Genomic DNA, 17,745 nt, shown 5'->3' on the forward strand with positions numbered 1-17,745 from the left:
CCTAAACGGGCCCTGGGTATGGTGCCTTAAGGACCAGTCACTGCTGAAGAGGCTGGAAAAGGGGACCGAAGGCCTAAAAAGAACATATTCCCTGTGACTTTATATCTGAATCCAGTTAAATAGCGAACTTTGAAGCTTATCCAGACGATTCCAGACTGCAGACGGGAGGGAGCTCCCTGGTTCATTTTTTTGGATTTAGCATGACCTTGCTACCTAAGCCTTGATTGCTGGTCCCAGAGGAAGGCCACAGAGGGCAGCCCACTGGTGAATGTTGATGCCAGGATTCCAGAGGAAGTGGCAGCCTCCTGAGCCTCCTGTGCACAGAAAGGAATTCCCACAGCCAAGTAATTCATTCATTATTGAATAATGAAAGGATTGTAACGTAAACATCAGGAAACCTATTATCTAATTCTACCAACAGATTAAAGGCGTTAAAGGTCTCTGTTATTAATTAGTAGAGGTCAAAAAGGCGCCTGATTGATAATATCCAGCAGCCAACCCTTCAGCAAGATAGAGCAGTATTGTTGGCCACTTATGGTAACTAATAATTTTCACATGTGGTGACATGCTAAGACGATTTCTGTGAAAATCAGAAGTGGGACAGGTGTGCCTGGTTCCCATGTTACTCAGCATTGTTGGGAGTTTCTAGTTAGTGTAAGAAAATGAAAAAACAGTCCTATGAAAATTGAATAGAGATACACATCTTTGTAGATATGTTTGCATGTTTTAAAATATTTAAAAGCCACCAACACTGCTTTTCAAATACCCATTTAACCCTGTGACGTGGGTACTGTCAGCCTTACTTTTCAGGCAGGGACACTTCCCATGGTCTCTCAGTTGGTCTGCAGGACCCAGACCCTGTGTCAGCTCTGGAGTCTGGGCCTGGAACCCTCTGCCCTGCTGGCTACGTGGTGTGATCTCGCGTTTAGTGCCATCAGTGCTTGAAAATTGACTGTTTTTCTATATACTAGGAATTGCCAGTTAGAAGATGGGGAAAATGTTTCCATTTTAACAGTGACAAAAATGCTAAGATGTATAGGAATGCGGCTAGCGAGAAAGAGCAGGAGCCATGCAGGAAATGAGAAATGGAACTGAAAGGACACACGGGGGTTAGGTCTTGAGGGTTAGGAGATGAGGCGGCTCTGGAGAGGCCCTCCCGCAGTGATTGCGGAGCTAGAGGACATGAATTTGAGATCCATGGGGCAGCAGGATGGAGCTGTTGCTGAGAGAATTGAGAAGATGCAGAGTTGGGAGGAGAGTTGCTGCTTCTGGGTTTGAAAACCCTGGGTGAAGTGTCTGAGGTCCAGTGTGGTCTCATCCCCGGATTATTGAAGTGTGGGCAGAACAGGAGGTGGGTGTGCAGAGCAGAGAGCTTCGGGGCCCCAGAGGCGGCTTCTTCATGGGTGAGAGATGGGAGGGACTGTGCGTGGCGGCCATGGGGTCTCGTGCTTGGGGAATGGTTTGTCCACGTGTGCCCCAAGCCTGTTCCCCGCTGCTGGCATCTGTGCAGTAGAATTGTGGGTGCTAACACAGTGGGCTCTGCTTCCAGAATGCGTCTGTATTGGCAGAAATCACAGAAACCCTGAAATTGGAACAATGTAAATGCCTGGCTCGTCCCTTCTGGGAATAGTCCAGAAGACTGCTTACAATACTCTTAAATTTTTGTTTTGAAAGAAGCCCTCTTATTGCTTGCATGTGTTTGCATGAGCGTGGGCAGAGCCTGCGAGAAGCACTGGGCTGCTGCTCCCCCTCTCCTTGGCCAGGGAGAGTGGAGAGAGCAACAGGCCTCCCCCTCTGTGTTAGGGGTAAACCGCGGCTTGTGTAGGAGAGATCCAGAGGTACCCCACACATGGTCTGCATGTGTGTAGCGTGTGTGGACTGTTGATGTTTGTATGGACGGTGTTTAGTCTTTGTCCTTAGAATATAAGAGAATGACTGTTAAACAGGTGAAGAGTAACTTTTAAAAAAAGATAGGGAAAAGTGTGCTAGTCCTAAAACTTAGATCTGACTCCCAGCAGCCCACGTGAGATCGTAACTTGTCTACTTACGCTTTCTTGTTCTCTTTGCTTCGAAGTCGCATCTGGGACACCGCCTCGGGCCAGTGCCTGAAGACGCTCATCGGTGAGTGTGGCTCTGTGTGGAGGCTGGGTCTGTGGGGAGGGCCTCCCCTGCTGGGTTCCCTGCCCCTGTTCTTCACCAGCTCCTCCTCCCTCCTCTGCCCTGGGTCTGCCCCTGCAGGAGGAACCTTCCTCCTTGTCCGACCGTTCCGCCAGCTCCCCCTGAACACCCTCTGGCTCTCTCGCTCCTTCTGGTGAAGTTTTCCTGCCGTGGCCTTTCTTCTCGGGCCAGTCTGGGGCTCTTCCACCTGTGCTGTCAGGCCTCCCTCCGGCTGCTCACTAGAGTCCTCTGGGCACCCCCATTGCCTCCTGGCTTCGGGCCCCTGCTATCGTGCCCGCCTCTTGGATCATTCCTTGAGTGACGGGCTGAGCGCCTGCCCATCTGCTGGGGGTGCTGCAGAGGTGCTGCCCTGGGGGCGTGGAGGACAGGCCTGAGGTCTCCACCCCTTGGCGGGAGGAGAGGAAGGAGGGACATGGCGTGGCCTGGATGGGAAGGCCAGGTGCTGGGCAGGGTGTGGCCTGAGGGTCTGTGACGGCCCGGGGTTCCTAGCCGCCCCTTGCGGAGCCTGCAGAAAGGAGCGGAAGGGTTTTCATCCGGGGAGTGTTCGTGTTTAAGAAGCCTAGGCTAGATGTGTGGGATGGGGCGCACCTTGAGGAGGGAGCTGGGTGGTGAGGATGGGGGGATGGACCCCCGTGTGGGGGGGCACCCCGTTTGTGCTCTTCTTCCCCCTAGTCTGTCGTAGCCTGCTGGCCTAGCTGAGACCAAGCCCCACAGACTGGGAGGCTATCTGCAGCAGGAATGTGTTTCCCCGCAGTCCAGGAGGCTGCAGTCAGGATCGAGGAGGCCTCTTCTTGGCTTATAGACGCTGCCTTACCCTGGCTTCACACCGGTGTCCCTGGTGCCTCCGTGTGTCCAAATGTCCTCTTGTAAGGACACCACCCTTGGGCCTCATTTTCACTCTGTCGCCCTCTTTGAAGGCCCCGTCTCCAGTACACTCACCTCTGAGGCTCTGGAGGCCTGGGCTTCAGCATGAGTCCCCTTGCCACAGCGGTCTTTGTAGCTTCCTGCCTTGTGGGGCCAGCCTTTTGCCATGCATCTCTCCTGATCGAGATCACACTGCACTTGGTGTCCCCTGAACGGGCCACCTGTGCTCAGTTGTGTGCGCCGCTGTTGTGTGAGCACACGTAACCCTCATGGCCACCCGTCGGGAGGGGTGTTGTCCTCATCCTCACGGCCACCTGCGGGGAGGGGTGTTGTCCTCATCCTCACGGCCACCTGCGGGGAGGGGTGTTGTCCTCATCCTCACGGCCACCTGTGGGGAGGGGTGTTGTCCTCATCCTGCAGAGAAGTTCATTCACTAGCCCAAAGCTCCACAGCAAGCAGGTGCAGGGACCGGGATTCCAGCCTGGGCACGGGTAGTTTTGGGCGCTCCTGAGCCCAGGGTGGGGACGGAGGGGTCGCTGCATAGCAGTTTTCCCATCGGCGTCTCCTCAGGTCTAGCGAGTTAGACCCTTCTGGACTTCACTGAGACAGGTCGGCTGATGCGTTCATTGTCTGTGAGGCTCTGGCCGGGCAGCCTGGGTTAGGCACGCGGACACATTTGCCATCAGCTGTGTTAAGGGAGCCCGGCCCCCCGGCCCTCACTGTGACCTCGGCCTGCCTGGTGGCGTGATGTGGTGTGCCCCTGAGGGAGGGACCGCGTGGCCTCACAGCGTCTCCCGTGCCTTTTCATTGTATGTGACCGGGCTGAGGGAGCGGAGACGCCAGGTGCCTGGCGAGGCCAGGCGTCCCCGTGGTGGTAATGCTGAGGGCCGTGTCCTTCCTGGTGCTCAGGACACAGCAGCGCGTGCACATGCTCGGGGGTGGTGGGGGGGTCTCTGATGGGGCCCAGGGGTGGGGCCTGCACCAGGACACACCTTCCTTGAGATTCCCTCCTCCTCACTCGGGTGAGAGGAGACGCCTTCCTCTGGTTGTGAGGGTTGTGGGGTTGCCACGTCCTGAAAACTCTGACCTGTACATCGACAGCTTCTGGGAACCTTGACTCTTTTTCAGCTGTGTGAGAAAGAGCGGCTCTGCTCTGCCCCCAGGCTGCCGAGTCCAGCTGATAGGCCTGGGGCATTAGCTGTGGGTGTGACAACAGACAGATGGGTTCTGCGGGTGCGAATGCCCCTTGTGTGGATACATTCTTAAAGGAGAATTTCCGAGGTGATTTCCCAGCCCTCGTTGCTGCTGGCGGAGTTGTCCCTCTGTTGAGTTGGGCATTCGCCAGCCTCATCCATGCCCTGTGAGGCAGGCGATTCCTGAGAGTGCCGGTGGCTCAGTACCCCCAGGAGGCCTGTGTTCCTGTGTGCCTGTGTGCCTGTGTTCTGAAAGGCCTGCTGTCAGGGGAGGCCTGTGTTCCTGTGTTCACATGTTCCGAAAGGCCTGCTGTCAGGGGCCGCGAGGCCATGGGCTTGAGGTGTCAGGAACCTGCTCATGGCCGGTGTGCGTGGCTAGGCCACCCTTCGGGGCACCGAGGGGTGGTGGTGCTGGCACTGGTGGTGGTGGCCGACCTCACTCAGATGTCGCACGTGGGGGACGGGGAGCGGGTCCCACCTCCTGTCCCTGCCCAGCTGTCAGCGCCCGCCCCGTGTCACCTGTCCGTTTTTATTGCAGATGACGACAACCCCCCAGTGTCTTTTGTGAAGTTCTCCCCGAACGGCAAATACATCCTGGCTGCCACGCTGGACAAGTGAGTACTGCGTGGGACTGTGGCGGCGGGCATGTGGCCTCCCCAGCCAGAGACATGTGCTTGCCAGCGTGAGCCTTTGGAGAGCATGTTGTGGGCTTGGCACGGGATCCAGGCTCCTGGTGGAGCTTCGGCTTCTGGGCAGTGGCCTGTTAGGTCGGAGGGCAGGCCCCTGCCCATCTCTTCCCGAGGCTGAACCTCAGGTCCGACTAAAGGAGGATTTAGGGTCAGTTTTCTGGTTGAGCGACTATGGCCAGGGCAGGCCTAGCCATCCCGCATGAAGGAGTCGGCGGTCCGGGGGCCTCCAAGGCCCTTTCTGGTTCTGACCTCTGAGCGCCTTGATTTTACCTCTCACAAAGCCACTGCCCTCCCGGGCTGTTCTCTAAGCTCCAGCTTTCCCATGCGTGCACCCTCAGCCCTGTGGGTCCGAGCCTGGGCCCCGATCCTCTGAGGGCTGTGTGGTTGGGTGGTAAAACCTGTTCTGGATGTTTCCAGAACCAAGAGGACTTCCTCACCCTTTTGAGGATGACCCGAGTTAGGGACGATAACACCTATCAGCTTCCTGTTAAAGTCTCTCTTGGAACTACAAATACTTGCGGCTCTCACACTGTGCTCTCAGACGCCGAGTCACTGGACTTTGAGGCTGAGGGGGCCCCTCACCCTGATGGGGAAGGGGATTCCAGCCCCGCTGGCTTTTGCACCTGGCCCTGATGGTGGCCGTGACATAGTGGCTGCAGAGTTGGGCATGGGGACAGAAGGAAGCCTCCAGACGTGCCGCCTCACCCCTCTCTCTGTCTTGCAGCACTCTGAAGCTCTGGGACTACAGCAAGGGGAAGGTGAGCTCCTGCAGGCTTGGGCCCCCATTGTGCGCCATCCCTGGGTCATGGCCTCTGGTGGGGACACAGCTAGCCCCGGTGATGACAAAGGAGAGGAGCTCAGAGAGCCATCTCCGCTGGATTTGGTGTGAACTCCTGAAAGACCTGGGTATTTGTAGTGTGGCAGTCTGCAAGTTAAATCTTCGATTGTGTGGGTTTGGTACTTGTACTTATTAGAAATAAGTGTAATGAGTAGTGAAACGCCTTGCTTAGAACGTAGAATTATACAAAATCAAGGGGAATCATGACTCTGTGACCAGCCTGTCCCCTCCTGTTTCAGTGCCTGAAGACATACACTGGCCACAAGAATGAGAAATACTGCATATTTGCCAATTTCTCTGTTACTGGCGGGAAGGTGAGTCTCATAACCTTGAAGCGTCTCACCCGTTCCCAGCTTACTTGCCCGAGAGGTCACGCCTGTTACAGGTTGCTTTATACTCAGAGACGCTTTTCTCTGCCCACAAAATGATTTTCCGTTTCAACCAAAGCGCACTGCGCCAAGTACGGGGGACATCTTGTCCCGTTTGTTTCTAGGTCCATCTCCTTAACGGAGGCAGGCAGCCTGTTGTCGGGCTCTGCTGGCAGTGCTTGGCCGACACCTTCCGAGGGCGTTGGGACCCAACGGATGGAGCTCTGTGTGCTCAGGGTGTCCCTGGGTGGGTGCGCTGGCTCCGAGGCCGTTGTCCACCGGCCCCAGCAGGGAGCGGAGTGTGTTTTCCTGCCCACCCACACTGGTCTCGATGCTCCTGTCTTAGACCGGGGTGACTCGGGCAGCATGTGTGTGACACACAGACTCAGAAAAGGGTGACCTGAGAAGCATCTTCCATCCTGGAAGCCTCTCCTGGGGCAGGCAGGTGCCTGGCTTCTGTGAGCGAGGCCAGTGCTGGGATAGAGTAGGCGGGGCTGTCCCCTTGGGAGATGAAGCCTCAGGCCTGGCTGGAGGGCAGGCAGGGCTTTTTGGTTGAGTTCAGCGAGGCAGCCACCAGCAGGGTGGGCGTGCGGCGGGGCGTAACTGGAGATTCTGCCCCTTCCACATGCACGAGCTCTGACCTGCTTTTCCTTGCCCTGTTTTCCCTGCTTGTTGTTACCTAGTGGATTGTGTCTGGCTCAGAGGATAACCTTGTTTACATCTGGAACCTTCAGACGAAAGAGATTGTACAGAAACTACAAGGCCACACAGGTGAGGGCCTGCGCTCCTGCAGTCACTGGCTGCCTGTTGATGTGAGGACGGTTCCTGCAGGTGAAGCGTGGTCTGCCCGTAGAGTGCCGTTGTCTTCCCCTTCCCACCTCGGCCCTCCGCTGGCCCCGTTGAGGAGCCGCTGCTAACAGCTCTTGCCCAAGGCATGGAGCTGGTCACTGCGCTGCCGACTCAGACCCAGGGCTCCTGGCTTGAACCCTGTTTCTCCCTGTTCTGCCAGGCATTCTGGTCCGGAAGGTGTGTGTGGCTGTGGGACTTTAGGTGGGTGCAGCCTGTCCCACGTCACGGCGAGCTCTGTTTCCTGGGCCGGGGACAGTGAGGTCATCGCTGCCCCATTCTGGAAGCTCTGGCTCCTTTCGGATACCTGTTCCCTCTCCCAGAGAGACCCCCAGCTGCATGCAGGCCTAGTGGGCTCCACGGCGGTGCTGGTTCCCGAGTGACCTGGGGTTGCCCCCTCTGTGGGTCCCGGCTGCCCTCTGTAGCTGCCGCTGCTTCCTCGCCCTCTGGCCCTGCATTTCCACGTCTCATGGAGCCAATGAGAGCAGGGGGTTCGAGCCCTTGTGGAAATCTGGGGAGGTGCTGCTTCTCCCTCCATGCGAGCAGCTTCACCCAGCCTGGGGTCAGTGCTCACGCTCCACGGCGGGCCTGGGCCTTCCCCCGGGTCCTCGCTGGCGTTCTGGGGTTCCTTTGGTTTACGTAGAAGCTGTAAACTTTGATGTGGCCGACCTTGCACCACCAGTCTGTTAGATCTGACTGCCCTGCTTGGGTGGTGGACTTGTCCTTGCTGTGACAGAGCCAGCCCTGTGGGGTGCTCTGGGGCTTAGCATTGGGGGAAGGTGGTGGGAGTGGGCGGCTCAGGGTCCGAGGAAAAGAGGGACATTGTCGATAAAGGACTGAGGACTGCGAGGGGTCCGACTGCAGTCCTTGTGCGCGCCAGCCTCTGAGCCAGTCCTGCTGCCACGCTCCTCCTTGTGGGCGCTGAGCTGCTGCTGGTGGGGGCGTGTGGGGCTCCTAGTCTGCAGGCAGGGCTGGCACTCCCTGTGGCCTCCTGCCCCTGTCCCCCAACCGCCTGTGTTGCTCTGGTACCGGCTGCTGTCCCCTTGCTCCCCTCCCCTGGGCTTCCTGTGTCGAGGGTGGGCAGTGGATGCTTGTCCTATGACCTCCCAGGTGACGGGCAGGTGCTACCCCCATTTCTGGAGAAAGGTGGAGCTCAGCCTGGGATGGCGCCCCCAACCCAGGCGCAGGGATGGCTCTGGTTCTGACTGTGTCTTTGTTTTCAGATGTCGTGATCTCAACAGCTTGTCACCCAACAGAAAACATCATCGCCTCTGCTGCACTAGAAAATGACAAAACAATTAAACTGTGGAAGAGTGACTGCTAAGTCCCTTTGCTCCTGCCCACGAGAGACTGTCGGGATGTTGACCCGGATTGGCAAGAAACAGGGTGTCTTGGAGGTGGTCCCCGGATCTGCGCCTGGGAGTCAGGACAGGGCCTGATTTGAGCCTCCTCTTTGAAGATGATCTGGCCGAGCGGAAGGTGTGGACCACCGGAAAGTTCTAAAAGTTGCTGGTGACATTTCTTGCCAATTCTAACACTGTCTAGGGAAGAGTTCCTAGTCTATTGTGTTCAAACAGAGTCAACAAAAGTTTTTAATTTTTTATTACAGAAGGGTGAAGTTCAATTTAACATGCGTTGTGTCTTTTCAGTAAACGTTCTGTATCTTTTTGATATTCCACGACCCAGTGCACGCTGTGGCCTGTCACCGCCACCGTGGTCCCGCCAGCCTCCCCTTTGGCCCACGCCGGCTGCCCCCATTCTCTGCTGCGTAGATGCCCTGGCCCAGGGCCCTGACTCCTCCATTCCCGCCAGTAGCTGTTCCTAGTGTATTTTCGTTTTTCTGGAAAACAGCATTGTGTGGTTGTTTTCCGTGTAAAGAGCCGTTTGTGTCTTGGGAGCTTGTGGCCCACACGCTGATAGCACGGTCATCGCACACGATGCTCGATGCTCCCGTTTGTCTCAGTGTCCCTGCAACAAGCAGCACCGCAGACTGTAATAAAAGGTGGGGTTTTGTGAATGGTTGTGGCAAGTGCGTCCTTGTGAAGCTCGTCCCATGTGGCTTTCTTGGAGAAAGGCTCCCCTGGGGCAAGAGGGCGGAAGGTTTCTTCAGAAAGGAGGTGCTGAGGCTGGCTGCACCTGCTCTCTGAAGACGCCTTCCTCTCTAGGTTCATTGTTCAGTGTTGCTGGGGGAGGAGCGGGGGTGGGGAGGTTCTTAGTTGCGAAGGAGCCAAGCTCCTGATGGACTCGTGTTGGGATGTGGGGGATGCCTGTGGCATGGGAAGGCTCCCTGAGTCCCTCACTCCAGGTCAGATGCCAGTGGGACTTATGCGCCCTATGAGGGCTGCAGGGCCAGCGCTGCCCCTCGGCCTCCTCGAGGGGTTGGGTGCTAAGCGCGAGCCTCGCCGTCCCTGCCGGAGCCCTCACCCGCCTGCCCTGCTGCCTCTGCTTCTGGCAGTGTGGCTTCCTGGTGCTCACCTGCACAGCAGTTTACAGCAGAGGCCGAGCAGGAGCCTCTGGGGAGTGAGGCTGAAACCTGAACCTGCCCGTGGAGACAGCTGTGGTGAGGGTTGCCACACACAGTGAGGGCGGAGCAGGGTGGCCGAGGGCACAGGTGCCTGGGTCTGTCCCACGGGGCAGGGCTTTGGGGCTGTGATGCTCTGGGAAGCCAACTTGGGTCCTGGGTCTACAGAGGGCCCTGGCCCCGGAGCCCAGCCAGCTCTGCCTCTCTCAGGGCCTGGAGTCCTGGGGGAGCCCAGCCAGCTCTGCCTCTCTCAGGGCCTGGAGTCCTGGGTGAATCCTGCAGGTTTTTGGTTGCACCGGCCCAGGGAGGAAGCAGGAGGTTTGTCAGGTGGGCTCTCCTGGGGGTCCTCGAGTGGCAGGGGTGAGGAGGGGATTATCTGAGGCATCTGGAGATGTATGTCCTGTGGTTTCCCCTGCTCCTCTGTTTCCGATGAGGTGTACGGATGAGTGACCTGCACTAAGAAGTGAGTTGCCACAGTGAAAATGGGTTGTTTTTGTCTTCGACGCTCAGGGTCTGGGCGCCTCGCATTTGCAGTCTGTTGTGACAGACATGGGGAGCTCCGCGTGCCAGCCTATGGCTGCCCTGCTGTGGGGGTCCTGGGGCCGGCGAGGCCCCTTCAGTCTTGTTCTGGGGGGACGGCCCACTCCGGGGAGGGGGTGTGCTGTGCTGAGCGCTGTATCCCTGAATATAGTTTATTTTTTCTACATTTGAATTCTGTTGTAGATTTATGTAAAAATACATTCTTTTTGAAAATAAAAATTTTCATGTCTTCTAATTTAGTCTTGTGAGAATTTCTTAACTTAAAACGTAGCTGTCTCTGTGGGGTGGGAGGGCAGCCACCCTGGGGCTTTGTCCCCGGTGGTGGGGGTGGTGTCTGGTGAGCCAGTGTGCCCCATAGGACAGTCCTGGGTTTTTACAGTAACCTGAGGAAAGTCATCTATTTGTGCTAATTATTCTATGTATTTTGTATTGGTTTTTCCACTCTTAGGTTTATACCTGTGTGCTAATTACTGACAGTGTTAGGCAGGTGGGCACGGATGAGGAGGGGCCCTCCGAAGTCCTGCTGCCAGCACCGTGTTGGGGAGTATCTTCCAGCGTATGCGCTACAAACTAACAGGAGCTTTCAGATGTGAAGAGCGCTGCGCCCCCAGGTTCCTGTCCCTGCTGCAGGAACTTCATCGTTGTTTATTGGCTCCTCCTGTTATTTCAGTACAAATCCCAGACATTCTACCTTGTGAGCGCTGAACGCATGGTATCTCAAAAGTCTCCAGAAGCATTATCACCACAACGCCATTTTCATACCAAAAAAGGTCTCCAACCCCCGCCTTTTATTTTTTTTTTGAGATGGGGTCTTACTCTGTTGCCCAGGCTGGAATACAGTGGTGTGATCACGACTTACTGCAGCCTCAACCTCTCGGACATGAGTGATCCTCCCACCTCAGCCTCCCAAGTAGCTGCGACCACAGGCACATGATACCATGCCCGTCTAATTCTTTTATTTTTGAGACAGGGTTTAACTCTGTCACCCAGGCTGGAGTGCAGTGGTGCCATCTCAGCTCACTGCAATCCCCACATCCCGGGTTCAAGCGATTCTTGCGCCTAGCCTCCCAAGTAGCTGGGATTACAGGCCTGGCTGTTTTGTGTATTTTTAGTAGAGTTGGGGTTTTGCCATGTTGGCCGGGCAGGCCAGCAAATTTTTGAATATTTAATTTTGCAGAGACAGGGTCTCACTGTGGTGCATAGGCCTGTCTCAAACTCCTGGCCTCCGGTGATCCACTTCTGCCTCCCAAAGTGCTGGGACTGCAGGGGTGAGCCATTGTACCCAGCCCCCCTAAAATTATTTAATTGAATATCTGATGTTCAGATTTCCCCTGTTGTCTTAGTATGTTTTAAAAAAGTGTGCCTGTATGTGCACACATACAAGCATATACACACGTCACATGCACGCGTACACGTATATATATGCATGTAGTGCACACCTGTACATGGGTGCACACAAGTATATTTGTGCAGCAAACCACAGCATGTGTATGTGTATGTAGATGTACCTGCAAGGTATGTGTGCATAGGGTTATGTGTGTGCACATGCACAAATGCATGTATGTGCTTGCACACATGTATGCCTGTGTATGGAATCGGGAACGAGACAAGGTTTTCACCTGCATCTGGTTAGTTTACCTCAAGCCTTTTTTTTTTTTCTTTTTTTGGAGACGTCTTGCTCTGTTGCCCAGGCTGGAGTGTAGTGGCACGACCTCAGCTCACTGCAACCTCTGCCTCCCAGGTTCAGGTGATTCTCCTGCCTCAGCCTCCTGAGTAGCTGGGACTACAGGCACCCACCCACCACGCCCTAATTTTTGTATTTTTGGCAGAGATGGGGTTTCACCATGTTGCCAGGCTGGTCTTAAACTCTTGACCTCAAGTGCTCCGCCTGCCTTGCCCTCCCAAAGTTCTGGGATTACAGGCGTGAGCCACCGAGCCCGGCCCCTCAAGTCTTTTTAAATCGCCAGGTCCTCCCTCTTTTTTCTGTGCCATGTATCGTTGAAACCAGGTCGTTTATCTTGTGGCCTCCTGGTCTGGTTTTGCTGAGTGCATCTCCGTGGGGCTGTTCAGCATCTTCCTGTCTCCTGTGTTCCCTGTAACCTGGCAGTGGGTGAGGCAGCCGGCCACGCTCCATGCACCCACCAGGGTGGGTGGTGCTGTGTGCGTGTTCAAACAGCTGACTCATCAGCAGATTGGTTTTATTTGATAAACATCTTTCCAGTCCTTACTTGAGTCCTATGTTAAAAAACATACAGGAGTTTGTGCCCAGGACAGACGTGATGGATGGGGACACACACAGAGGCCAGGCGAATGCTCTCACCACGCTTGCCATTCTCACTCTCTGGGGTGCCTTTCTGGTGATTTCCATCTATGGGAACCATGCACAGGTGGGATCAATCTGTGTCATTTAGAAAAACAAGCTGTGTGCCACATCCTGGCACATCCTGCTCTTCAGCCCATGAAGGAAGCTCTCAAAACACTGTGGTGGGGTAAGCTGTTGGCCGTGTGGATTCACCATCCCAGCAAGGAGCTACCTTAGGGTCAAGGATGAGTTCTGAGAAATAGAAAAGATTCAGTGAAGAGGAGACTCAGGTATGGTTACCCAGAGGAAGGGCAGAGGATGCTGAATCCCTGTAGAGTGATGCCCGCTCCTGGGCTGTGGGCTGAGATGGCATTTCACACCCTCGGGGGAGACCCTGACCCTCACCACCAAGCCCGACGGGTGCGGGGGAGCAGGGGGTGCAGGTACTGTTAAAGGTGAGATCCACTTGGCAAAAGATTTTATGTAACTCAACTAATGAGGGGACCTGTAAGATGTTACAACCGCTTGAAAGTACCACACTTATGCAGGCAGATGAATGCTAAGACAAATTGCAAATAGATTCAAAACTGGCAAAAGGTCAAAATCCACAGTAATAATCACATCCCACTGGGCAGGCACATTCAGCTTCCTACAGTTTTGAGCTGTGAACAGTGAACAGCAAAAAACCAAAGGTGGAGAGGACCCGGATGGCTGCTTAGACTCCTTAGGTTGAGCAGAGGGTTTTTTCCTTATGGCTATTTCAAGGTCTCTCTGTTTTTCCTGATAGTCGACTCTTCTGTCAAAAGCTTGGTGAGCAGGAGGGAGGGTTCCCATAAAGCCTTTTGGGGAAGGAAATACCGGAATATGGGGTGACCCCGAGGGGAGGGGCTGTAACAGATGAAGGCCGCTTGGTAGCTTCATTGTCGGGGTGCAGGGGGCGAGCTGGGCTGCGGTTTCCAGCCTCCATCCAGGCTGAGCCCTCACCTGGATCGGCCCACTCTCTCCTAAGGGATGCAGCCAGGCTGTGGCTTTAACGTGGCTGGTGTGCTGATTGCGCAGGCCTGAGCCCTGGAGCGGCGCGCACTTGGCCTGCCTATTTTCCGCATCCCAGGCCTGAGTGCCGGGCCCTCCAGCTCCCGGGGCCTGCGCCTCCCGCAGCCTTGGTTGTCTCAGCAGGTGGCACCGCGTCCTTCCCCGGAGGGGGACTGACACCCTGCAGTTACCCCGACCCTGCCCTCCACGGCTGTTGGCACATCTTCTCCAGAACCCAGGGCTCTCAGCCCCTCCATGGTGCCCGCACCCGGCCTCCGGCCTCGCCCCGCCGCAGCCGCGAAGGTCTTCCCGCTACCATCCTTGCCCGCTGGGCTGTTCTCAGCGTGGCCGCCGGAAGGACGTCCTTTGATCTCATTCGGTCCAGTCCCTCCCCTGCGGGAGGTTCTCCAAGGACTCGCCCTTGCTGAGGGTCGAAGCTCAGGTCCTTGCACAGGTCCCTGGGGCCCCGGGCCAAACGGGTCGTCCCCTGATCCCCCTCCTGGCTCCTGGCTCCCCTCCAGCCCCGGGGCCTTGCGGGGCCCTCCCTGCGTCTCAGGGCTCCGAGGTCCTCGCGCCTCCTTGGATCTGGACTTGGGTGTTGACCTCCCCGTCCGCCCTGCTCGCTGGAGCGGGTCTCCACTGGGCTCGGGGCGGAGGCTCTGGAATGGCCGGGAATGCGCTCCGGGCGGGCAGCGGCTTCGCTGGGTAGCTGCCGTATCTCCGGGCCGTGCCCAGTGCTTAGTTTTCTGTGAATGAATCAATGTTGAGCGGAAACTTCGTCAGGCTTTGAACGAGGCCCTGAACGTTTGCGATGTTGGGGACGCGCCCGTCAACCCGCCGAGCCGCCCTGTGCCTCATGCGGCGACCGGGGCGCCCTCGGGAGACGGGCCCTGCCGGGTGTCGAGACGCGAACACGACCCAATGCCAAGAAGGGGCGGTGAAGATTAACGGAAAAGCCCCAAGCAGCGGCGGAACGGCGCACCCGTGCACAAGTGCGACCCGCGCCCGTGTCCCAAGGAAAGAAGATAAAAGAATTTAAAACAAAAAATACACCGGGCTTTGCGGTGGCTCACGCCTGTAATCCCAGCACTTTGGGAGGCCGAGGCGGGCGGATCACCTGAGGTCAGGAGTTCAAGACCAGCCTGGCCAACATGGGGAAACCCCGTCTCTACTAAAAATACAAAAAATTAGTCGGGCGTGGTGGCAGGCGCCTGTAATCCCAGCTACTCCGGAGGCTGAGGCAGGAGAATCGCTTGAATCCAGGAGGTGCAGGTTGTAGTGAGCCGAGATCGCGCCATTGCACTCCAGTCTGGGCGACAGAGTAAGACTCCGTCTGAAGAAAAACATAAAAGAAACAAGAAAACGATGGTTAGATGCCACGAAGTAGGTGGCAATGCCTTAACCGTATGCGTGTTGTCAGGCCCGAGGGCCTCTTCCATCCTTGTCAAGGGGAGTGCTAACCTTCTCTCCTTTCATACAACACGCTCTAAGCTCCCGTGCGCAACTTATTTAAGGACCAAAGCTCTATCCGCCTTTCGCTGAGGGCGACTTCTTGTTCGCTATCCATGGAGGTACATTTGTAAAAATGCCAGGGTCCACTGGGAAACCACAACTGTTTTATTCAATCCTCTTTATTAATTTGAACGTGTAAGAAAAAAATCTACCATTTTTCGTGCCCTAATATATTCATAAAAGCAGCCAATTAGAAGCTGAGGGGAACAAACGGAAGTCCCGAACGTCCTTCAGAGAAGTAGATTCCCCCGGAAACAAAACAGGGCGGGCGCGCACCTCCTGCGGCAACACGCCTAGCCCACGGCGGAAGGCGGGAAGAACTGTCTACGGAAGTGGAAGGTTGGTAACGAATCAGAGAACAAGGATCGGAAGATCCGTTCCACGGACTTCCGGACGCGGCCCTGCCCGGGAATTGCGGCTGTTCAGGACCCTGTGGTGCGCGGGAGGCCGCCTGCGCATGCGCCGCGTCGGCTCAGCCGCGTTCTCGCAAGCTGTGCGCGGTGTTGGGTGGCGAGTTCGAGCCTTAGAACGGCCGAGTGCCCTGGAACCGGTTTCGGCTCTGGCGTCCGCGCGTGTCCTCCGGCTCCAGGTTACAACGTCAGTATTGGCGCCTTGGCGCGGTCCCGTCCTGCTCTCGTCCTCCGTTCCGTGGACCCCCGGGCGGTTGTGGCGCCCCGCAGGCCGCGCCCCTCCCATCGCCTCGATGGGCAGGGCTCTGCGAGGCTCGGGGACCGGGGACGCGCGGCCTTACTGACAAGGAGCGCGAGGGTCTGCACAGCCTGGGGCACCACCCGGCCTGGTGAGGATGATCGCTGTGCGCGCGATGCACATGCGCCCTCAACACCTCTGCACATTCATGCACGTGTCCATACATGGGGGCACACACGTCCTTACACGTATGTACATACGCATGTCTACACACGCCCATGTCTACACGCGCACATGTCTGCACACGCACGTCTGCACACGAGTCACACGTGCAAGTGCACGCATGGATGGTGGACACGCGTTTACACACGTGAATATGTGTATACGCATGCAGACACATGTGCCTGCCCACATGGATGTGTGCACAACAAGCACAGAGGTCCTCAGTGGCCCACTCCTGGTGGCCGTGTGCTGTGGGCTGTGAATGGCCATACTCATTTCTCAGAGCTTTTGAGTTGTGTGTGTTTCCAGTTGTACATATTAATTAGAAAAAACAAAAGTGAACTTGTAGGTTAAGGCAGGTCCTTAAATTTCCTTAACTTCCTCTCCCTGGAGACCTGGTGGGCTGGGCTTGGCACTGCTGCAGAAGGCCAGCCACACCCTGAGTCAGGTCTTCTCCAGAAGGTTCAGGGTAAGCCCTGGATTACAGATAGGAAACCAAATGCATGAGGAAGACACTGCTCACCCTGCAAAGACGGTCAAGGTGTGGGGCGGGGAGCAGCAGCCTGGAGGTCAGAGCCAGGACCTTGGGGGCTGAAAGTGGTGTGCCTGGCTGGTGATCTTCAGCAGTGGGAGGCCTGGTGTCACCCTGGGGCCCAGACTGTGAAGGACTGGTGGCTTTGGGGATCTGCGTGATCCAGGGGGCCCAAGCATCTGCCCAGCTGGCGTTCTGTGCACTGCCCACCTGCCTGTGTTGTCACGAGGATGGGGTTTCCTAAAATGCAGATTCTTGTCTCTTCCCTAGTCTGAGTCCAGGGTCTGTGGTCAGGCCCAGGAATCTGTATTCACTGAGGCCCTTTGGGTCCTGCCGTCATAGCAGCCTGTCTTTACTTTGGGTGGAGGTCGGAGGTCTGCACGTCACCCAGGAGACTTACCAGTGGTAACCCAAGAAGAGGGAAGATGGCAAGGGGGTCTTTGCAGGGTTGGGAGGGCCAGGCTGGAAGGACCTGGGAGGCCACAGCACCCTCTCGGACTCGGTGCAGAACCCGTGGAAGCAGCCTGTCATGCACCGATGGAGGCGGCTTTGCCCCATGTCTGCTGGTGCCTCTGGAACTCCGGCTCTGACAGACGCCGCGTTTCCTGCTGACCACTGCATCCGAAGATGAGCCCAGCACTTGCACACAGGGCACCCCAAAGTGTTTGTTGAACAAAGGCATGATCAGTATTGGTATTGCCCTGAGACTCATGCCCTCAGCCTCGATTTGGGCACATGCTCATGTCAACCGCTGGAAGTCCCTCTGGGGCGCACAAATCCCTCTGGGGCGCACAAATGTCTCTGGACCAGAGGAAGAGTCGGCCTGGCTCCATGTGCCTGGCGCCTGGGGCAGAAAGGTGGACGGGGCAATCAGAGTGGTCATCCTCGGGGAGTCCACTTTGCACTCCACTCGAGTCACCAGGGATATAACTCACTGGATCCTAAGTCTCGCTTTCTGAGTCTCCTGTGTGAAATCAGGCTACATCCAGAGAAAGGTCCAGAAATAAGAAAAGGTGAGATCGCCTACTGACCCTCCCATTTTTTTGCACATGGAGACTGAGGGAGGGGAGGAACTTGCTCAAGGGCACCACACAATTTTTTTTTTGAGATGGAGTCTCAAAGACGGAGAATTCCTCCAACCACGAGGAATTTGAACGCTTATCCTGAATTGTGGAAAATGAATGTCTCATGGAGTTGGGGTCTGTCACCACCTGGGGATCCACAGTCAGACGTGGCATAGAGGATGCCCTCCCAGATCCCGCTCTGTCTCCCAGACTGGAGTGCAGTAGTGCCACCTCGGCTCACTGCAACCTCCATCTCCCAGATTCAAGCAATTCTCTGGTCTTAGCCACCTGAGTAGCTGGGATTACATCCGCACACCACCACACCCGGCTAATTTTGTATTTTTAGTAGAGATGGGGTTTCACCATGTTGGCCAGGCCGGTCTCTAACTCCTGACC

General features: G+C 56.3%; 1 protein-coding gene and 1 non-coding gene across 7 annotated transcripts in view; one reads left to right on the top strand and one right to left on the bottom strand.

Annotated features, from left to right (window-relative positions):
- Positions 1-10,272, top strand: part of WDR5 (WD repeat domain 5) — a 28,824-nt gene extending 18,552 nt beyond the window's left edge. For all 6 annotated transcript variants that reach the window (XM_063650038.1, XM_063650039.1, XM_054500809.2 and 3 more), the window contains 6 exons: positions 2,075-2,121; positions 4,774-4,849; positions 5,649-5,682; positions 6,002-6,076; positions 6,814-6,901; positions 8,200-10,272. In XM_063650038.1, coding sequence (XP_063506108.1) covers positions 2,075-2,121; positions 4,774-4,849; positions 5,649-5,682; positions 6,002-6,076; positions 6,814-6,901; positions 8,200-8,300 — 421 coding nt within the window. In that variant the 3' untranslated portion in view covers positions 8,301-10,272. The remainder of the gene's footprint in view (positions 1-2,074; positions 2,122-4,773; positions 4,850-5,648; positions 5,683-6,001; positions 6,077-6,813; positions 6,902-8,199) is intronic.
- A 4,456-nt stretch (positions 10,273-14,728) lies between these two features.
- LOC129044805 (U6atac minor spliceosomal RNA) lies at positions 14,729-14,854 on the bottom strand. The gene has a single exon (XR_008504795.1). It is a non-coding gene; the product is annotated as a U6atac minor spliceosomal RNA (small nuclear RNA).
- Between the last annotated feature and the right edge of the window lie 2,891 nt (positions 14,855-17,745).

This window comes from Pongo pygmaeus, chromosome 13 (assembly GCF_028885625.2).
Source record: "Pongo pygmaeus isolate AG05252 chromosome 13, NHGRI_mPonPyg2-v2.0_pri, whole genome shotgun sequence".
Lineage (NCBI taxonomy): Eukaryota > Metazoa > Chordata > Mammalia > Primates > Hominidae > Pongo > Pongo pygmaeus.